This window comes from Cavia porcellus, unplaced genomic scaffold (assembly GCF_034190915.1).
Source record: "Cavia porcellus strain 051 isolate PalLab524CR breed Dunkin Hartley unplaced genomic scaffold, mCavPor4.1 scaffold_1, whole genome shotgun sequence".
NCBI classification, from domain to species: Eukaryota; Metazoa; Chordata; class Mammalia; order Rodentia; family Caviidae; genus Cavia; species Cavia porcellus.
The window spans coordinates 49,551,203-49,573,532 of NW_026947484.1; the positions used below are offsets into that span (position 1 = coordinate 49,551,203).

Below are 22,330 nucleotides of genomic sequence, written 5' to 3' on the forward strand. Positions count from 1 at the left end.
TTGTGGACGACAGTTAACTGCTGGTTTATTTATGCGGGCTCTGTATTTCCTGGGTCAGTGGACAAAGGTCTCATTCCAAGATGGCCTCTCCTCCCGTTTTTTCACAAAACTCCTTTCCACAGTTACCAGCCACCTCTCTGTATCGTCAGTGTTCAGTCATTATAGAGGAGTATCTGGAAAAAAGAAAACTAAGGAATACTGAGACAACTTGCAAAGAGAAAAGATTTATTTTGGCACGAGGTTCTGGAGATTTCCATCCAGGATTCAGCAGTCCTGTTACTTCAGGACCCTGGCCAGGGCGGCCTGTCCAAGATTTCCTGAGACAGAAAGCAGAGAGACAGAAGGGGCTGGGGCCCCACCGTCCCTGTGTGGGCAAACACCCAGTCCCCTAAGGATTCCCTGCCCGGACCTTCCCATAAAAGACCATAAAAGCACTTCCCTGTGGCTCCACCCTGTGCCCAAGCCTCCACCTCGGGACCCTTGAGGGACACTACCCACTTCTGAACTGTAGCCCTCTCTGCTGCTAAGTCCTCTGGACACTTCGGTTTCCATATTGATTTCTTATCAGGATTCGGCCCTTGGCCATTTTCTTCTTAAAACATTGCCTTTTCCTGTGACGGCTTCATTTAGTCTCAGGTTCTTTCCTGGCCCCTCTTCCTTTTTCTGCTCTCTCAAGTACACTCTGGTGCTTGGACCTGAGCTGTCTTTTTTTATACTGTACTCTCTCCCTGGATTGTCTTCTTACTGGTTTGAATGTGGTTATACACCAGTGGTTTCCAAGCTGAACCTGGCCCTTTCAAGGACATCAAATATGCCCTGTCATTTCATTCAGATGCCTCACAGGGGTTTAAACTTGGCCAATTTAGAAATCATGGCTAATCTTTCCCCCAAATCCACTGCTCTTTTCCTGGCCGTGCCTATATCAGATGATAGCACCTCTGTCCATCCTCAGTCAAGCCAGAAATCCGGAAGCCAACCTTTTCTCTACCTTCTCCTCCATCCACAATCTAATCCTGTTTCAATTGCTATGGGAATTGTCTTCAAAATAAACCTTGAGGCCATCCATTTCCCTCCACCTCTGCTTGCACCATTTACCCAATTTCATGCTGTCTCCCCACCTGGCATCCAGCAGTGACCTTTAAGGGTCTCCTTGCTTCCCTTCTTCCTGTGCCCACTTCCTGCAACCAGTACTGTCCCCACTACCCCAAGTGCCCGTCTCCCCTGGAGTTGCTGAACTCCTGCTCTCTGAAGCTTTTCCAAGCCTTTCCAGGGCTTTCTTTAGGCTGTTAATGGAAAGCACGGTTCCCCAGCAGGGCAGCCTCTTATCACTATCACACACGGCACAGGAATTCACTAATTCAGCTTCCCCTGGTAACCTTGGTGCCCAGTTTTCCGAGACCTCACAAGGCTTTCGTTTGGTTGTTTTTCTCTTTGTTGCTATAAATAAGTAGATCTAAAAAAAAAAAAAAAAAAAGTAGATCTGAGTCTCTGAACAGTTCATAACCAGATGGAGAGAGCCAGAGATCAAGATTATACCACTGTTCTGACCTTTGGAGCACCAAAGGCCAACCACACACTGATTTTTCTTTTGTAATACAATTCGTTATGCAATCCAAATTTGCAGCAACTCAGGCTTTAGGATTATGAGTTGTCTCCTTTCTTCTACATGTGGCTTCAGAAGATCAAATACTGTGGCTTAAATTTTAAATTCCAAATAAGTTTATCGGTACCGGGGATCGAACTCACGACCACACGCTTACAAGGCAGGCGCTTATGCTGCTGAGCTGAATCCCTAGCCCCCCAAATTTTTCACAGCAAAAAAATCTACTCAGTGCAGTGTCTCCAGGTGTTTTGATATTTGATGAAATTAAACAATGGCCGGGAGAAGTTCTGTCCGTTAGGTCACTGACAAAGGAAGAGCCAGTCTGTTTTGTTGTTTGGTTTCGTTGTTTTGTCTTTTGGTTCAAAACTGCAGTCACTCTCTACCACTGACCTATGTTCCAAATTCCATTTAAAAATTTTTTTAGACAGCATCTTACTGAATTCAGACTAGACTTGAATTTGTGATCCTCCTGCTTCAGCCTCCCAAAGTATTGAGGTTACAGGTGTTCTCCAATATACCTTGTTCAAAGCTAGGCTTTCAAATTTTGTTCAGTTAATGCCTGGAAATGCCTGTTTTATTAATACTGATGTTAGGAAATTATGCGTAATTGTTTCAACTTGTTTAAATGCTATAATAATAGTTTACTTTTTATTTTTATTTATTTATTTATTTATTTGGTACCAGGAATTGAATTTATGACTGCTCACTTGCAAGGTAGGCGCTTATGCTGCTGAGCTAAATTTCCAGCCCCCTACATTTTTATTTTTAAAACGTTAACTTCTTAAAGTAAAATACTTTAAATCAAAACAAATTCTCTTTTTTTTATAAAAGAGAGTTTAATTGTTAACACTCTTCTGTTTCCTTGAGATGCTCTGGAGCCAGGTGTGGTGGCATCTACCTGTAATCTCAGCACCCAGGAGGCTAAGGCAGGAAGATCTTCATGAATTCAAGACTTGCCTGGGCTACTCAGTGAAGACCCTGTCTCAATAAACTACATAAATAATTAAATAAATACATGTGCTGGTGGTTTTCAGAGATCTTCTTTCCTTTATTTTCCTGTTTGTGTCTTAGTACCCCCCCCCCCCTTTTTTTGGTCTTTTTCCTTTTTATCGGTACCAGGGATTGAACTCACGACTGCCTGTTTGCAAGGCAGGTGCTTTATGCGGCTGAGCTAAATCCCCAGCCCTAGATTCTACAACTGGATGCTTGCCTGGTAAGTCTTGTCAGGTGTGTCAAGGATCAGACTTGAGAATGAGGTAGGTAATGCAGCCTGTTGTTTCCCTGGACACTGGGTTTATGGTGATGTGTAACGATTTTACTTGGAACACTTAAATTTTATTCTTTCACACAGTTTGGTTCTGTTTTGTTTCTATGATTGCTTGTTTCGCAAAGGCGATTAACTAGTCCCTGGAAGGATCCTTCAGCTCTGTAACATATTTTATGAAATTTCATGCTTCCATTATACTTTGTTCTTCCAATCTGTGTATGGGATTCCCAAGGCTCTTGTATTTGGAAGGCTTGAAAGGGGTACAGACTTTAAAGTGCTATCTATTCTGGTTTCGGTATTAGCTTGTGGGTTAAATACACCTCTAAATTTTAAAATGGCTGAGCATGAAGTCCCGAAAGCGTGCCCCTGCCCAGTCCGTCCCATGGCCTTCTTCTCTTCCCTGCATCCCGCCCGCCACTACTGGGGCTCCACGCTCGCGCCGTCTCCACCGGGCAGTATAGTGCCGGGGCTCTGATTGAGAAACCAGGCCTTGCCCGGCCCCACGCCTCAGGGATAGGGGCGTCCCCCGCAGCGCTTGGCACAGGGGCGCATCAAAAGTCCCGGGGCTGGTAAACGCACGGGGCGGGGCGGGGGCCGGGATGGTGGAGGCACTAGGAAACGCAATCCGGAGGCTGCTCCGAAAAGGACGCGCCCTCGGCCCGGCTGCGGGGACCTCAAGAGCAAACTCGGGGACCCGAGGTGGGGTGGTGCGAGGAGGAGCCCCACGGGAGCAGCAGCCACCTAGGAGACATGCTTGTGCTCCTCAGATTCAGGCTTGTTGCGCGCAACCTCGGCGCTGGGCCGAAGACGCATTCCCGACAGCTCCGCCGACTCCCCGAGCCCGCCGTTCCAGATCTAAACGCAGGCTTGCTGGCCGCGACCTCCGCGGACTGCTTTCGGTGGAGTTTAGCCCGCACAACGAGGATTAGAAAGCCCGAGCCCAGGTACCGTGGGGCTCACTGGCTGACTCGAACGGACGCCCCGCCCAGACAGCCCCGCCCCCGCTCAAACCCTGCCCCCACGCGGGTTCACACCTCGCCTTACGCCAAGGTGGCCCCGCCCCACACGTAACCCCGCCCCTCGAGAGCCCAGATCCCGCCGTCGATGCCAATGAGGCCCCGCCCAGCATGTAGGTCCCGCCCCCTCGAGGCCCAGATCCCGCCGTTAAGGCCTACAAGCACCGCGCAGGGCCCCGCCCCCTGTCAGCGCCGAGGAAGCCCCGCCCCGGTCGCGCTCGCTCACGAGGCCAGGCCCCGCCTCCAGCCCCTGACTACACCACTCACCGAGCTGGGACCAGAATCACTGTGCGTCCCGCCGACTCCAACCTTCACTACCGCGGCTCAAGCGACATGGCGGCGCCGGCCAAGGCCGAGAACCTGTCCCTGGTGGTGCACGGCCCCGGGGACATTCGCCTGGTAAAGGACACGGGGGCCCCGCGGGGACGGCGGGCGGGGCGGCGTCCGCCGTGTCGCCGCCGGGAGGGCTCAGTCCCGCTCGGTCCCCTCGGGTCTGGCACGTGGCCACGCTGGGACCGTTGCCCGGGTTGCCCGCGGATCAGAGCCTCCCTCTGCAGCCCTGGGCGGACAGGCAGAGGCTCCTGATGGTTAGGGTCGCAAGGGTCCCCGCGCCCAGTGTCCTCCCTACATCAGGTTCCTCCCCCAGATTGTGCTTTGGACTCTCTCGCGTTACCTTTAGGAATTCGTGCTTCTCTCTTTCCGCCTGAGACCCAGCTCGTGCCCCTGAATACAGAGGCCAAAGTTCAGGGAGCTGCTGAGTCAGCGCTGGGCTCAGGCCAGCGTTCCTTCGACAAAGTCCATCCCTGAAGGGCCTGCGTACCCCCCACCCCCCAGGAGCATGCACCAGCTGCTCCGGAGGCGGAGGCAGAAGGGTCACAGGTTGAGGCCAGCCTGAGCAATTAGTGATACCCTGGGGATGTAGTTCAGTGGTAGAGAGCCTCTGGTGCCATCTCCCGTGTTGTCAAACAAAACAAAAAAAAACACAAACATGCTCCAGAATCTAAGTTGTAGAAGAGATTCCAGTTATCCAGCTTAACAGTTCCCGAGTGGCTGAGAATCTGTGGCTGTCACAGAGTGCAGCGGACTGAGTTTGACAGCAGCCTTCGTTTCCTTTGTGGGCCTTCTGTGAGTTTGAGGGCCCAGACCAAGAACTGTTGCCTGGCACCAACTGCCTTTCCTAATTAAAGAGCATCCCATCGTGATAAGCTCAGTTACCTAACAGAGCCAGGACAGGGACTCCAGAGTACAAACACACACTAGCACTGTTTCCAGTGGCTCTGGGGACTCTTCCTGAGGTCCTAAAGGAAAGTAACACTGTTTACATGCCGGAGGAGTCCACCCAGAAGGCAAAGGGCCACCTCTTTCTGCAGCTTACAGAGAGTTCCAACTCACTTTGTTTTGCAAACATTTACCGAACCAGCTGTACCTGCCCTGTGCCCAAAGAGGGGGAGGACACAGCGCTGGATGCAGTGCAGGCTCACATACTTCCCCAGGGAGACAGGAGTAAATAATCAGAGCCTGCCATGGCTTTGATGGAAGCTGAAAAGATGAGCTGGAGGGCATACTGTGGCTTCTCTTAAACTCATAGTCCACCCTCAAGGGAAGACACTGGCCATGTTTCCATGGAGGCAGCCTCAAGAAGGGCATAAAGGTCACCAGCAGAGACATGTGCTGTGTCAGGCCACATGCAACCCAGCACAGACCTGGGCCCTTGCAGACCTCAAGTGTGGTCCACCATTCCAGCAAGGTTTCCTAGTGGGGTGGCTCAGCTCCTCAAACCCACTGGACTTGAACTCACTGTGTAGTTCAGGTTGTTCTTCAACTCATGGTGATCCTCCTGCCTCAGCCTCCTGAGTGCTGGGATTACAGGTATGTGCCACTGCATTTAGCTTAACCCTCTTCCTTAAGGCAGATGGGCTCAGGGAACTGGAGACAAAAGTGAACCTTACATTTCCTGAGCCAAATAGATGAGCTCAGTAGTGGCAGCTGTGGACTCTTTGGCCAGGCTGGATGGGAAACAGAAGATGTTCAGGGAAGGGGGAGAACTGGCAAGTTTTCCCTTCTGCGAGGAGCCCACAGGACTTAACATTGAGCTCTTCCAAACAGAGCAGTGCAGGTTGCTGATGAAAGGGTTCCCTGGCCCTTCGAGTATTGCCTTTTTTCTTCCTATCTTGCCTGCACCCAGGCAAGTGCACTGGAGGCTACGTGGCGCTAGAGCAGGAGTCCCAGCCCCAACCCCCCCCCCCCACCTCCAGCTCACACCGGGTGCAGTGGCCACACAAAACAAAACTCAGGCTGTTCTGTGAAGGTGGTAGTCACCTCACCACAGCCGGGGATGGAGCCTTAGGGTGCTGAGTAGATTCTGGGTGCATGGGCCTGGGGACACTGGAATGTGTAGGAACTGGTGATTTTCTTTCAAAATATAGAGAAAAAAAGCTCCAAACATGTAAGATCTAAGGACCACCCTCTCCTGTTTTAGACAGAGGAGGTTGGAGACTTCCAGGAGAAGAGGTAACCAAAGAGAAGCCTAGAGCCTGTCAGTCAGTGCCATGGGCTTGCTGAGGTCCCCTTCTAGCGGGCACCACCACGGGGACAAAGCCAAGTGGGACCCAGCAGGGTTTAGTTCAGCTTTGGGGCTGTGAAGTGAAGTGTGGAACTCAGCAAATTAGTTCCTGCTTCAAACTACTGGTCTTGTGCAGGGTGACTATTAGAGGGAGGATTGGGAGGTGAGGATTGTGTGACAGGGCTGTAGAGTAGACAGCGACCATGTCCACAAGCACTGAAGCATCTTGGCAGGAGCAACAGTAAAGAGCCAGACCTTAGGCCACAGGTGCAGGGACAGTTCTCAGATCGTCATCACAGTGCCAGGCCTGTGACTCCGCGGTTCCACTGGAGACTCGTGCTAGGCACGTGCCTCTGGAGCTGTCTGATGGGAGCTGACTATATTTCCAATCGGCAATGGCCAGTGTTTGTTGGCATGGCAACAGATGTGTTTTTGTTTTTGGTTTTGGATTGAAAAGGATTGAAAAGACCCAGGATATAGCTCAGGTCATAAACGCCTGCCTGGCAACAGTTCTAACCACTTTTGTGCATTGCATCACAACCAGCAAGGGTGCAGGGCTGCACACAGCCTCCCTGCTTCCTGAAAACCAGCTCTTCTGGACCTGAAACAACACAGTCCAGGCCCCAGCACCCTGCAGGGGAGGTGGGGTTTGTGCTGTGCTTTGCTCTAAGACAGAGCAGGTAGTAAAGAAAAAACAATCAGTAAACCTGATGGGTTGATGTTGCTTAATTATAGAAGGAAGGGGAAATGTGTACCAGTGTTAAGTTTAGATGTTAATCAGCAGTACTGCAGTGATATTTTTTAAAAAGATCACCCTTCCTGCAGTACAGCCTGTTAGATATGTCCTATTCTGGCCCTGTGTGCTCTGCTATTAGAATTTCAGAGGGAGAGAAAGGAATTGTATGAGGCCCACACCTGGGCATCCTCTCTGTCTCCCCACTCTTTATTTGTTTTCTTTTCTCCAGTGCTGGGGATCAAGCCCAGGGCCCTGCCCTGCTAGGCAGGTGTTCCAAATCTGAGCTACATCTCAGCCTGCATCACACCGTTTCCCTGTCTGTGTTTGCCTGCACAGACAGAGCCAGCCGCTTCTGCAGCATTGGATTGAACGATGGTCACTGAGGAGTTGCTGGTGTAAGCCTCAGGCATTCCTGGGAAGCCAGTGATGCAGGCTGCTTGGCCCCAGGGAGTTTCAGCGAAGCTTAGCAGTCAGCAGTCACTGAAAGCAGCACAGCCAGTTCCTGCAGAAAAAAACGGTGGTAGCAAACAGCCCAAAGAATTCTGCCCTTTCTCTCTCTCTCTCCTTTTTTTGAGACACAGTCTCGCTTTCGCAGTTCAGGCTGACTTTAAACTCACTTTGGGGTCCAGGCTGGTTTTGAACTCATGGCAATCATCCTGCCTCAGGCTCCTGAGTGCTGGAATTGTAGCCTCCCTGCCTTGATGTAAGCTGTGTTTCAGCAATGAAACAAAACCCAAACCAGCTAAACCACGTCAAGTACTAAATAAGAAATGAAGTCCAGCAAACTGTATCTCTGCCTGCCTTTCCCAAGCTGCAGGGAAAGGCCTGAAAGGCCCAGGGCCACCGAGCTAACATTTTTATCTCAAAATTGCAGAAGCAGGACACACCACCAATAAGGTTTTATTTATTTATTTACTTATTTGTTTTGTTTTGTTGTTGAATCTAACTTAGGACCTTATGCTACTAAGCTATATCCCTGGCCCAGGATTCTAATGTTATGCAAAAGTAGCCCTGGAGGAGAAACTAGAATTGTGTGCGTGAGGGAACATAATCTTTTTAAAATTACACGGCAAGCCGAATGTGGTGGTGCATGTTTGTAATTCTAGCTACTTAGGCTGAGGCAGGGCAGTTGTGAGTCTGAGGTAAGACCATGCAATTTTATAACTTAGTGAGTTCCTGTCTCAGAATAAAAAAAAGGTATGGGGGTGCAGCTCAGTGGTCAAACACTTTCTGTGAGTGTGCAAGGCCTCAAGTACTGCAAGAAAAGTAAAGCTGCATGACAGGAAAGTTAAGAAGGAGAAATAGGTACACGTATATACAGTACTGGCATCTAGTTTTGGAGTCTTTTTGCATGGCTGTTAAGGCTGGCAATTTTCCCCAAACCAGATTTAGATTAAGGACATTATTTATGAGGGAAAATGTGCAGATTTTGCAAAGTGATATTTGGCTTAACACGTTTAAAAACCACACACATATTCAGTTACACAGAACAGAGCCCTGGGAACAGTTTTACCTTAATGCAGACTGGAACTCAGCAGCTTAGCGATTTGCTCAGCGTAAAGAAACATTCATACATGATGTAAGGTTGTCGTGTTCTTACATTCTGAGTTGGGGGAGCTTTTGGATGCTGCACGCTGCTGAGAATGAAATCATGCTTTAATTATGCTGCCAGGGTGTAATGCCAGGTGGGCAAAGACCTGCAAGGGAGAGGAAGCCGTCTTTCTGACAGGGAAGGGACCTTGCAGCAAGTGACACTATAGAGTCACTCCCAGGAATATGACTGCCCATGGGAGATTGTCTTGATGTCCCCAGACACCTTAGGCCCAGCGTGGCCAAACCTTAGTCACCCTGAGTTCCCACAGGATGTAAGGGGCCTCAGGATCTCACTATTCAGTTCACGCTCACCTTAAACTTGCTATATAGCCCAGTCCTTGAACTTGATCGATCCTCCTGCCTTAGCTTCCTGAATGCTGGGATCACAGGTGTGCACCGCCATGCCCATTCATAGAGATCTTGAAGTCCCAGGGAGGATGACCACATGCAGAGGGGCTGCTCTGGGAGGGACATGGGATTTCCCAGGGCCACTGGGGACTGTAAACAGATTTGCATTTTAGGAAGATTGTTATCAGCAGAACAAAGGCTACATGGAACCAGCCCAGGCAGAGGATCAGCAGCCTGGGCTTTGGGAGCAGGCTAAGCCCTGGCTTTGACCCCATGTGCCGATAGGAGGCAGAACAAAGCCTGCTGGGAGAGAATGGTCACTGGGAACCTTTGAGTTTTCTTCCCACCTGCCAGATGCCCTTCAAAGACTCAAGGTCAGGGGGAATGTGGGGAAGCGAAGCTGACAGAGGGTCTTCTGCTCCATCAGCATCACAGGGGCCTGGCATGGGGAGTAAGCAGCAGAGGCATTGGCCGGGACCTGGGGCTGGGCAGCGGCTGCCTTCCCAGTCTCCCCAGTCCTGCGGCTGTCTGTCTCTCCTGCCTTAACCTTTTTGCACGATTTACAGAAGCAAGCGAAAAACACTGGGGAAGCTCCACATGGTGGTGGACAGTTGTGATCCCAGCACTCAGGAGGCAGAGGCAGGAGGATCCCCACAAATTTGAGGCTAGCTTGGGCTCCATACTGAATTCAGGCCAGTCTAAACTACATACTGAGACCATGTTTCAAAAAACAAATGCACAGCAGAAAACACTTCTGAAACCTTGCTTCACTTCCTGCCATATCTGAAATTCTGCTTCACTTTCTTACAAATCCCATCCTTTTAAACTAGTCAGATATTAAGGGTAGTACGGAAACTACAGGAAAACAGCTTCCCCTCAAAGGAAAGACAAAAAGACCATTTGCAGAAGGACAAGGACACCCAGTGTTGGGTCACCCATGGTGATGTAATCATGGAAGCAGAACTTTGATTTTATGTCTTTTGTAACGCGAGCAAATCAGTTTTCTTTGGGGTGGGCCCTTGTTTTTTTGACTGTTTTGGAGATTTGAAGGCAGAAATCAAGATCCATGGTCATGTGACCACCCCGTGCAGCACAAGCCAGGCGCCTAAGGGCATCAGCAGCAATTCTGAGGGTCGCCTGCAGGGGGCGCCCTCATCGGGTTCCCCTTGGCTGGGGCTGGGTAGTGCCTCAGGCCAGGTGTGTCAAAGGCCAGGACTTGGGGTGCTGCTGAAAGAGAGGAGGCTGCAGATAGGAGATGCACCCTGCAGCTCCCCAGAGTGTCTGTGTGGGAGCCGGGATGAGCATTTAGCAAGCGAAAAGTCTGGGGCTCTTCCTGGAAGAGGCTGTGGGGTGCCGCGGCTGGAGGGGCCGAAAGGTGGGTGGGTGCATGGGGTCAGACAGATCCTTGGGACTCGAGGGAAAGGGCCGCAGCATTGACCTCAGACCCTGGAAACCACCCAGGACCTTGTCACCCCTTTCTCACCATCACGCAGGCAGAGAGAGATCTCATTGGGGAACTTGAATAGTTCAGGGCCCACAGAACCTTTGGGAACAAAGAGCGTGGTTGTAGGAATGAAACAGGAAAGTTGAGGAGGCAGGTGTGTGGTGCTGGGACTCGAACTCAGCACCTTGCCCTGCTGGGGATGCCTTGCCCCGGAGCCACGCAGCCAGCTCCAAAACCCCGGGAGCAGACAGGTGAGATGAACGACGGGGCACCACCCCGGAACCTGACACAGGCAGCATGGAGACAGGACCGTAGCCAGCCCAGAGCAAGGGACCCTGGGAAGGGTGCACTGGTCGTTTGAGGACCCAGCAACGTGGGAACCCCGCTGTATCAGGGTCGTGTGTCACGCCCCCAGGCTGACTGCATGGTCCTGTGCACAGGAAGGGGAGGCAGGGGCGGGCCCTGAGCTGTTGGGGTGCTCAACGGCTGCAAGGAGTGGGGGTGAAGGTGACTTCCGAGAGCCCAAGAAAAGCCAGGCGAGCTGTTGGCACAGCGCCCTCTCGTGTCTGGCCAGGCAGGGTGCCACGCCTTTCTGAGGTGTCCTGGCTGCTGCCCTGAGCCTGGGAGGAGAGGTTGCTGGGATGCCAGCAACAGCAGGCGGAGAGTGGGGACCCAGGCCTGGCTTCAGTCTCCATAGACTTGCGGTTTCAGGCTTCACCCAGTGTAGCATAACTGTATTCAGCCTAATGTCACATGTGGGGCCGGCGACTTCTTTGAGCTAGGTGTTGGTGGCAGTTCTGCTAAAGGTGACCGTTTCTAGATGGGTTCTGTTCTTCTTTGCTCACCTTTAAATTATTGAGATTTAAAAAAAAAAAAGCTGTCTGGAGTGCGCTCCCCGTACACTGGGATGCCAGCTTTGCTTTTGTTCATTTGTTTGTTTGGAGATGGGCTCTCACTATGTTACCAGCCTGGCTTTGAATCTCAGGCTCAAGCAATCTTCCTGCTTCAGCCTCCCAAGCAGCTGGGACCATAGGCACATGCCAACAGGCCCAGCAGCCAAGTGGGCTGTTTTGGGCACAGCTTCACCATTTACTACCTTAGCTGTACTGCAGACAATTTGCTCAATCCTGCAGTCCCTCAGTCTTAGCCTCTGGCAAATGGGATCATAGGATGTGCCAACCTAGGGGCGTAAGGCGGTTTAGATGAAATGGTGCCTGTAAAGTAGTTAGCACACAGCACCTTAAAAGCAGGGCTCCATTGCTCAGTGCCAACCCACGAGCCTTAGCAATCATAGTTGCTTGGGCTTTCTTTCATTTGAAAGCTTCAGGTAGCCCTGTGCTTCCTCTGTGGAGAGGGCCAGTCTTCAAGACTCAAAAAAGTTGTTTAACAGGTACCACCACCTGGCTCTGATACCGGCCTCTGTATGTGGTGCTGAGAAGCTGGCAGGCTTGGTCTTTGGGCTGGGCATGTGGTGCATGCTTGTAATTGCAGCTAATCAGGAGGCTGAGGCAGGATTGGGAGTTCAAGGCCAGCCTGGACAACTTAATAAGACCCTGTCTCAAAGATAAAGTGTAGCTTAGTGGTAGAGCACTTCCCAAGCACACACGAAGCCCTGGGGTTGAGCCCCGGTATGAAAAGCAAAACTCAAATGCCGTGATCTGAGGCACCCAGGACTTTATTTCCTACCTCGTTCTCGAGACAGCGTGACAGCAGCCAGCAGCCTCTGCAGACACGAGAGGCTGTGGACACAGCAGCTGTGGGCGGTGCCTCCTCACCAGAGTGATGGCGCTGCAGGTCAGCAGAGGACAGGTACCCTGCCTCTGGGGTGCAGCAGGGATGCTCCCACTGGAGGTCCAAGAGTCCACTGTCGGTGCTGCCATGGTGCCCAAGGCCGCCGACTGCCCAGCTGAGGGGTCCCTTGCTCTGGGCCTCGGTGCAGGCACAGCAGGTGTGCTGCTGCCCCTTCCTGCTGTCCCCTTCCTGCCCACAGGGTGACAGGGAGCACGGCAGTTTGGCTGCCTGGGGACTGCCTTGTGGCCAGAACCGTACCTGTCTGTTTGGCGTGGGAAGGAGTGAATTCTGCCACTGCTGCTGCTGCTGAGCAGAGTACTAGTAGGGCCCCAGATGCTTTCTGAGCCCACAGGAGTGGCCAAGAGGCAGCTCTCATGTGGTCTATCGGGAAGCAGCCCTGGGGCCTTTCCTGGGGCATAGACCCCGCCAGGCAAACCCGGGCCTTTGCATGGCAGGCAACCCGAGGTCCCTCCCACCCTAGTGCATCTGGCTGGCTCGCTCCTGGTTCCTGGACAGGCTGCACCAGAGGGCAGCGTCCATTGCTGTCCACAGCTCTTCTCCGAGATTGCACTTTAGGCTCCTGGGCAGTGGTCGTCCCAGGGAGGGCGGCTTCAGCACTTTGTCCCTTTGCAACAGCACTAGGGGCGAGGAGAGTGGTTCATTGTGCACCTGCCAAGCTCAGTGGGCTCCAAGGCTGGACTGGTTGCTCCCTTGGCCGGTGGCAGAGGCTGGACAGGCTTTTCCAGCTGTCGGTCACGGAGCCACTTCCATCCACACCCACAGCAGTGTGGGCTGAGCTGTGTGAGTTCTGAGAAGCATTTTTGTTTTTTGAGACAGGGTCTCACTCTTTAGTCTAGGCTGTTTCTGGCTTACTGTGTAGCCCGGACTGGTCTCAAACTCACGGTGATCCTCCTGCCTCAGGGTTCCAGGCATATGCTACCATGCCTGGCAAGAAATTTTTAAACAAACCTCACTTCAGTTTTTTAAAATGGGAAATGCTGGGGAGGCTGAGCCATGATGCACTTTGATGGCCTTTTCTGTTTGTCTCTTTTAGGAGAACTACCCCATCCCGGAACCCGGCCCAAACGGTAGGTCCTGGGGAGGGAACTGGGCTGCATGTCTTACCTGTTTGTCTGGAGATGTGTGTACTCCTCTGCTCCTCTGGGCCTCCTGTTTCTGCTGTTGCTCCCATTAAAAAGCAAACACACTCCAGGGCGCTGGGGCTGGAAGATGGCAAATTCAAGCCCAAGCTGGGAAATTTAGTGATTTAGTGAGATCCTATCTCAGAATACTTTTTTTTTTTTTTTATTTTTTTATTTATCTCAGAATACTTTAAAACAGCTGAGGATGTAGCTCTGTGTGAAGGCCCTCAATTCATTCCCCAGTGTTTTGTTTCACTGTGCAGCCCAAGCTGGCCTCAAGCTCACAGTGATCCTCCTGTCTCAGCCTCCTGGGTGCTGTGATTCCAGGCATGCTGGTGGCATCAATCCCCAGGATTGCTGACTTGTTCCCGAGTTCTCAGTAGGAAGTACAGGGACCAAAGGCAGAGCCATTCCTTTTGTGCCCTGGGTGCCACCCTGGGGTGGCCAAATTGTGCCCTCACCGTAACCCAAACACTGAAGAGCAGTGAGTCCACAGAACTTGATCTTTTAATCAGCCTAGGGAGCCCAGAGCAAGCAACTTCCAGGAAGGCCAGGGACTGTGGGCTGGAGTAGCCTCCTGTGAGCAGGAGGACCTGTGGGAGCCCTAATCAGCCAGGCCCAGATCCGGCGCACTGTGGGCAGGGCGCCTGGTGCCTCTGCCCCATTCCTGCAGGCCTCGCACCCGGAAACCTGCATCTTCATCTGAGGGGCTGAGAGCAGAGCGTCTGCAGATTTCCAGACCCTGCCATGTGGGTCCCCTTCCTGCCCTTGGGCTGTGTCCCCACTGCCCCCCCCCCCGTCCTGCCCTGATGCAATTCAGGGAGAAGGCCCGGAGCCTTGCTATTCAGAGGTCAGTGAGCTGTTGACTGACGGCGATAAGACGAGAGCCGCACTATCAGAGAGGAGAGGTCATGTAGATTTAGGGTTACACACCGAGCCTGGGATATCGTGTTCAGAGGAGCCAAGGAGACACCTCACTGTGTCCTGAGGAGTTGGCGCCGACTGGAGCGCGTACAGGGATTTCCTCATCTCCGGCCAGGCCAGACCGGAAGGGGTAGGTCCTGATGAGTCAGAGTGGGCTTCTGGCTGTCTGTCTGTCTTTCTTTCTTTCTTTGGGGGGTCGTGGGAGGATTGAACCCAGACTCTTCACATTGAGCCACATCCCTAGTCTTTTGGTGTTTTGTATTTTGAGGCAGGGTCACAATGAATTGGTCAGTTGCCTGGGGTGTGATTCTCCTGCCTCAGCCTGCACCACCGCACCTAGCAAAGTTTTACTGGTGGTGCTAGGGGTTGAGTCAAGGACCTCAGGCCTGCTAAGCAAGCGTTCTGCCACTAAGGCACATCCACAGCCCTGATTGCTTTTGAACTTTTGCTAATTTGTTTCATTTTTTTGTAGAGCATACTTGACAAAATCATATATTAAGGTGTACAGCAGTGTGTTTTGAGATCCACAAGCGCTATGAAATGTTTCCTACAACCAAGCTAGTCAGTGCTTCGTGTGCTTAGAGTAATTATTCATTTCCTGCACTCAGAAACATAATAGCACAAGCCAAAAACTGTTCTCAAAGAAAAAGAGATGTGCCCAGCCTTCTAGGCCCCAAGACAGATTAAGCAAGCCAGATTCTGGGCCAGTTCTTGATACTGTTCTACGTGAGTGCCCCCCCCCCCCCTTTTTGAGAGATAGTCTCATTATGTAGTGCAGGCTGGCCTTAAACTCAGGGTTATCCTCCTGCCTCAGCCTCCTGAGTGCTGGGATTACCAATATGGTCATTTTTATCAGACAAAACTGGTACCTCTTCAGGAGTTATCTCAGTTGATGTGTTCAGGGGTGTCATTATTTTAAACTTGGATACTTGACAAAAGCAGTACCACCAGCCAGATATGGTAGCAAGCGCTTCTAATCCCAGCAGTCAGGAGGCCGAGACGGGAGGACCTTTGTGAGTTCGATGCAGTGAGACCCTATCTTAAAAACAGAAAAAGCAGTCCCATCATGTGTGCCTTTGTCAGAGCCCTTGGAGGGGACGCGTCAGTTGAAATTTTGGGATGGTTTTTTGTTTTGTTTTGAGCTATGTAATTCAGTCTGGCCTTCAAGTCCTTATGTAGCCCAGGCTGGCCTTGAACTCACTGTCACTCTCCTGCTTCAGCCTCCTGAGTGCTGGGATTACAGGCCTGTGCCACCATTCTTGGCTGGGGTGTTTCCAGCGAAGCTGCGCTTTTTTAGCAAACGGTGAGCACGAGCAGCTCCATGTGAGTGTGGCCACGTGTTGCTGTGCTGAGGTTCTGCCGGCCTCGTGGGGACTGAATGAGGATGGGGTGCAGCTCAGTAGTTGTCTAGAACAGTTATCTCCCAGAACAAAACAGTTTGTTCTCCTGAGTGGCTGGTACACTTCTTCCTAATATCTTGTTTACACCTGATTGCTCAGGCTCTCCAGACAAACAGAACACACAAGATACGCGCGTGTGGGTAAATGTGTGCGTATGTAGGGAGGTAGGCGCGGGAGTGGAGAGGGAAGTTTGTTTTAAGAAACTGGCTGCAGTGATTGAGGGCGCTAGAGGTTTGAGTTTGGTAAGGCAGGGTAGGGCAGTAGCCTGCAAAGCTCAGGTGGGGTTTTTATGTTAGAACTCCAAGAATTCTTTTCCTGTAGGAAATCATAGTCTGCTCTTAGGACGTTCTTCAACTGCTTGGACCAGGCCCACCCTGGTTATGGGGTAATCTGGTCTGCTCAAAGTGTCCTTATGCTAATCACACCTAAAAAATACCTTCACAGCACACCGAGACTGGAGCTGGACCAAACAGACCTGGTGCACACACAGTCACTTTACTCTGCAAGGGCTTTTCTGCCTTTCCAGGCGGAGTGGGGCTTGCTCTTCCATTTCTTTCCCTTGTGGCTGAAACCGAGCAGCCAGCCCTGCCCAGAGCAGAGGGAAAGCACCGTCCTCGTCCTCTCCCCTCTCCCAGAGGTGCTGCTGCGCATGCACTCTGTCGGCATCTGTGGCTCCGATGTTCACTACTGGCAGCACGGGCGGATCGGGGATTTCGTGGTGAAGAAGCCCATGGTGCTGGGGCACGAAGCGTCGGGGACTGTTGTGAAAGTGGGGTCATCGGTGAAGCACCTGAAAGCAGGTGAGCCCAGCTGGGGAGCCTGTGGCCAGCAGGGAGTGTGGTGGGCTGGGGGCCAGGCGGGCGGCAGATGCCTGGAGCGGGATGGCCCATGCATCCTGAGGGCAGCGAAGCTCCTGGGATGCAGCCTTTGATGTTTACATGGGGGGCACCTGTGCTTCCCTGGGCTTGCTGACTTTGTTCTCCCAGGGGCGGCAGCATCAGCCGTGGCTGGCTCTGTGGTGCCCCTGTCATGGAAGGCAGACCAAATACGGGAAGAAACAGCACCCAGAAGGTTCAGAACGCACTTTATTACCCTAACAGGCTTTGGACTAGGGTCTCTCCCAAAGTGCCAGAGTCTGCCCCAGCAGGCTTTTGGGACTTGTAAAGGCAAAGTGCTTGGGGAGGTACACAGGCAGATTCGGTGTAAATGCTTGGAGGGCTGGGTGACACCACGGGGTGCTGAAGGATCTGAACATCTCAGGTCACATCATAAGGCTGTCAGCTGCACAAAGGCAGTAAAAACACCTCAGGTTACATTGTAGGGCCGTCAGCTGCACAAAGGCAGTAAAAACGGGTTCTGCAGAAAAAAGGATCTTATCAGGCTTGCCCATGTCCGCTGGGCTTGGCAGGCATTGTTTTGTCTAAAATTTTAATTCCCTTTCCCCCTGGCACACTGGGTTACACCCAGCTGTCTAGACACAGCTGGCCTTTGGCCCTAGCTTTGCTCTGTGAACGAACAAGGGCACCGGTGGCCTAGAGGTGACAGCGGACTGGAGGGAGGCATGGGTTTGCAGAAGGTGCCGCCTGCCCTGCATTGCTTACGAGGCTGGCTGAGCCCAGCCACGTAGAAGGGGTTGGCAAGCTCAGAAGTTAAACCTGGGTCTAGTTTGGACTCCTAAAACAGGACTAGCTGCGCATGCTGGTGTACACCTGAAAGCCCGGCAGTCTGGGAGGCTGAGGCAGGAGGATCACAAGTTTGATCTGGGCTACTTAGTGACTTGGTGATACCTATCTCAAAATAAAGGATTAAAAAGTGTGAATACCCTGGGTTCAATCTCCAATGCCACAAAGCACACAAGGGAAGGTGAAGCGGAACCAGGAGGCAGAGGCGGCCCTGGGCGTGGGCACAATGCTCTGGGGCTTCTGTGCCACTTCGTTCTTTTTTTTGTCTTTTTGAGACAGGGTCTCTCTGTGCAGTTCAGGCTGGCCTTGAGCTCAATTTGTAGTGTAGGCTGGTCTCAAACTCACAGCGATCCTCCTGCATCAGCCTCCTGAGTGCTGGGATTACAGGTGTGAGCCACCACACCCGGCGCCACTTCCTTCTTAATAAAGGCTTTTGTTAACTGGTCGTAGGCTTTGATGTGAAGTTCTAATGAACTAACCCAGAAAGAAGAAAACTGCTCATTGAAGGGGTTGGGGATTTAGCTCAGCAGCATAAGCACCTGCCTTGCAAGCAGGTGGTCGTAAGTTCGATCCCCCGTACCAATAAAAAGAAAAATGAAAAAAAAAAAAAAAAAAAACTGCTCATTGAAGCCGGGCGTGGTAGTGCATGCCTGTAACTCCTGCACTTGGAAGGTTGAGGCAGGAGGATTGTTGCAAATTTGAGAACAGCCTGAGCTACAAAGTGAGTCCAAGTCCAGCCTGCACTGCACAGTGAGATCCTGTCTCGAAAAGACAAAGAAAAAAAAACCATACTCATTTTAACCTGTATTTCTCTTTCCTTTCTTCCTCGCTTCCTTCCCCTTTCCTTCTTTTTCTTTCTTCCTTTCATTTTTACCCCTCTCTTTTTTTGTTGTTTTGTAGCCCAGGTTGGCCTTGAGCCTCCTGCTTTGCCTGCCAAGTTCTGGGAAGACAGGTGTGCGCTACCGCACCTGGCCATGTGTTTCTGCCTTTTTCTGAGTGTTCCTTGGCCGTGCATATTGAGCACATTCGCCCTGGGAAATGGCATCTGTCCCCGCTGCGTCTTTTGACTTCCTCTTCTCCTCTCCCACTCCTGTTCCTTTCTCATCTCCTGCAGTCTCTGCACTTCTTCGTGTTGGTTTATACAGTGTAAACCAGGGGTCTAAGGTGTGGCACTGCCCCGATTTATACACAGCCCAGCTACCCATCTGTGGCCTGGGTTTCCCCTGCAGTAATGCCAATTCTAGTCATTAGGACTGTTTCACAGATACTGTCACCACCCTCAATGAGCAGTAACTGTTTGCCGAGACTCTACAATCTCCTGTGAGTGCTTTCTTTTCTATCTGTTTGAGATAGGGTCTCACTATGTAGCCCAGGCTGGCTCAAACTCACAGCGATCCTCCTGCCTCAGCTTCTTCTTTGGGAACTTTCAACACAAAAAGAGAGCTTAGCGCTTCTCTCTGGAAAAGGCAAGATGTCTCACATCCGGCCTAGGTCCCGACGTCCTGTGGGGCTCAGGAGGGCCCGGGCCCTGTGCATATGACCGTGTCAGCGTCTGTCTCCTGCCTGCAGAGGCCTGGCTGGTTGGTAGCCCGGCAGTGCTAGCCCAGTGCCTGGCACACAGGGGACCCTTGCTGGATGGTGGTCCGGGTTCTGCTACCTGCAGAAAGCTCTCCCCACTCGGTGGCTCTGTTAGCAGGCGGTGTGGCATCCTGGGCCTGGTCACTCCAGGTGTGTCCCCTCCCCTGCATCCCTTCTGGTCTCCAGCATCCCTGCTGGCTGCTGAAAAGGGAGGTTTCTCCTGCTTGCTGTGGAGCTGCTGCCCCTCCCAGGAAGTGGGGGCCACCAGGGCTCCTGGGGCGTGAGCCGCACCAGCAGTGCGTGTTAAGGCTTTTCTTTTTGAGACATGGTCCTGCTATGTAGTTCAGGCTGGCCTTGAAGTCACTTTGTAGCCCAGGCTGGTCTCAAATTTGCAACAATCCTCCTGCCTCAGCTTCCCGAGTGCCGGGCTCTCAGATGTGCACCTCTACGCCTGGCTGGTGTGTGTTAAATTTCTAAAAGTGCGTTTCTTTTCTTTTCTATCTTTTGCTTATCTTTCTTTCTTTCATTTATCTTTTTTTTTTTTGAAAGTATACAACAGAACAAGTCAGAATAAAGCCAAGTAAGATTGTACAGTGAAATTGGTACAGAACTTCACAGCAGGTTACCGAGGTAACAGTAATAGGTATCATAGTTTATTTTGTTATCTTTATAATAGTTGTTCTTTCAATCACGTATATCAAAATAAAATGAAATACAGAACATTATAGAACTTATCAAAACAGAATATTGAATAGAGCAGTACCATTAATCAGAAAAGAGCAAAACAGTAATGAAAATATTTGCCTTCAAAGAAATGGTAGAAGGAAGTCCCCCTTATTTGCTATGGCCAACCTCCCAGGAGACGCTCAGATTTCTGGTTCCCACTTGCTAATGGACGGGGAGGGGGAGAAGAAGGAGGATAGGGGAAGTGGGATATTTGACTCTAGGCCATGAAGCAGTAGGTTCACTATTGCTAAGCAGGGAGGCAGGATGGTCATTTGCTTTCACAGCGTCCTCAGTTCTAACATGGCGAGGATCTCAGGAGACACTGCTGGTTCTCCCCCTGGAAGGGCTGCAGTGGGCTAAACTACCACCGCTTACCAGGGAGGGGAGGTGCTGGCTTGGCTTCCCAGAGTCCTCAGTTCCAAAATGGTGTGGATCTCAGGAGACACTGCTGGTTCTCCCCCTGGAAGGCAATTTATCTTTTTTTGAGACAGGGTCTCGCTATGCAGTTCAGGCTGGCCTTGAGCTCACTTTGTAGCCCAGGCTGGTCTCGAACTCTCAACGATCCTTTCACCTCAGCCTCCCGAGTGCTGGGATTACAGGCGTGAGCCACCACGCCCGGCTTAAAAGTGCATGTCAGTACAAGACACTTGCCACGAAGTCTCTTGGAATCCTCTTCCACGTGTCACACACACCTGTCCCACGGTTCTCACCCCTTTCTGAAGCAGCGTTGAGTCCTGTCTCCTGAGTGTCTTTAGCTACGCTGTCCTGGCAGCCTCACTGATTCAAAACATTTCCCTGTCATGGTCACTTTGATGTTGGGGAAGAGCCAGAAGTCGCAGGGTGCCAGATCCAGTGGTCAGGCAGGCAAGGATGCAGGGGATTTACTGTTCCTGTGAACTGCCTCTCCGCTGGGGGGCTCCACAGATCACCCTGCACTGTTGGCCACACCTCAGAAAGACACCGAGGAAATAGCACTTGCAGAGCTGCTGCAGAAAGTGGAAAGGACCATGGGACACATGCATTCCCGTGAGGGTGAAGACTGCTGGGGAATCAGGACTGTGTGTTCTGCTTACTGCAATGAACTGGTACATTTTGATCCCAGTGTGTGCACTGGCCTAGTGCAACGGGAGATGAAGTCCAGCAGGGGCTTCAGTGTGTCCCAGCAGCAGGGCAGCAGGACCTCCTGCAGGGTCACTTCCACCTCCTCCTAGCATGGAGCAGGGACTGCACTGGGCAAACGGCTTCTGGGGCAGGATCTCTGAGAGCCAGGCCAGCAACAGGGCCCAGGCTGCTCAGACTCCACCTTCCCCTGAGGACAGAAAAGTGTCACTTCATCTTTGCCAGCACCTCTGACTCACGGTGTTCAGGGAAATGTTAATCTGACAATTGTGTCCCAGGGTTTGCTCTGCTCCAATTTACAACACTTATGTTTAGCAATAAAAATGTGTCTAGCACAGTTATGGTGGGGTAATATATGGAACAGACAAGTCACCTCCAGGGTTTGTCATCCTGGATGAAGAGGCAAGACACTCCTAAAAACACCCAGAAGAACCAGGTGTGGTGGAGTATACAGCCCTCGGGAGGCTGAGGCAGGAGGATCACAGTAGTTTAAGGCCAGCCTTGGCAGAGTGAGATGAGACCCTGTCTCAAGAAAACAGAGACAAACAACCCAAAAAGCTGGAAACCACTCGATGACTGACAGGGTGAGGGCTAAGCTGTTTGTGGTGAACTCACACAACAGATCATCTAGCCACAAAGTAGAGCAAACTGTAGATGCCACGGTGACTGGAGGTGAAGGATGCAGAGGGGCACCACCCAGTGATCCTGTTCCATGCTGCCCTGGGGGCAGGCAGTCCCAGTCGATGGTGGATAAAATCAATATATTGCTTGAATTGGGAGTGTGAGAGATTGACTAGGAAGGGGCAGGAAGAGTCAGCTTGCTCTCTCCTCTCTTTCTTTCTCTCTAGACAGGGTCTCATGTAGCTCAGGCTGGCCTCAAACTCAAGGAGATACCTTCTGCCTCAGCATCTCGAGTGCTGGGATTACAGGTACCACACCCAGCTAAAGTGAGATGTCTGAGGCAATGGTAGGTTCTGTGTCTTAATGGAGATTTTCATTACACAGGTGAATTTGTTTATAAGCATTAATCTAATGATCCACTTAATACATTCCATTATATCTAAGTTTTAATTTTAAAAAGAAGGAGTAAGTGTTGGGCTGTAATAAGTGGAAATGCAGTTTTGTTTTGTTTTATTTATTTTTGAGATAGAGTCTCACTGTATGCAGGCTGCCCTTGAACTTGCCACATAGTCCAGGCTGACCTCAAACTCAGTTCTCCTGCCTCAGCCTCCTGGATGCTGAAGGCTGGACTTTAAGGGTGGACTGTGCCAAGGTCTGCATCCTACTTTGAAATGCATCAGAGTAAGAGCCTGGCCATGGAGGACAGGGCAATGGGAGGGGTGGCCTCGAGATACGGCATGCGGGGCTCGGGTCCCTGGTCCCTATAAGAGGCTGAGT

General features: G+C 51.6%; 1 protein-coding gene and 1 long non-coding RNA gene across 3 annotated transcripts in view; one reads left to right on the forward strand and one right to left on the reverse strand.

Moving 5' to 3' along the window:
• On the reverse strand, positions 1 to 4,317 carry LOC134475927 (uncharacterized). The gene is made up of 2 exons (XR_010047245.1): positions 4,154 to 4,317; positions 1 to 173 (listed from the first exon to the last, which is right to left on the reverse strand). It is a non-coding gene; the product is annotated as an uncharacterized LOC134475927 (long non-coding RNA).
• The window catches only part of Sord (sorbitol dehydrogenase), a 27,172-nt gene continuing 8,959 nt past the window's right edge, over positions 4,118 to 22,330 (forward strand). The window contains exons 1-3 of one of the 2 annotated variants that reach the window (XM_003471841.5): positions 4,118 to 4,285; positions 13,416 to 13,449; positions 16,463 to 16,627. In XM_003471841.5, the coding sequence (XP_003471889.1) occupies positions 4,220 to 4,285; positions 13,416 to 13,449; positions 16,463 to 16,627 (265 nt within the window). In that variant the 5' untranslated portion in view covers positions 4,118 to 4,219. The remainder of the gene's footprint in view (positions 4,286 to 13,415; positions 13,450 to 16,462; positions 16,628 to 22,330) is intronic. The other variant, XM_023565922.2, reaches the window with a different exon arrangement.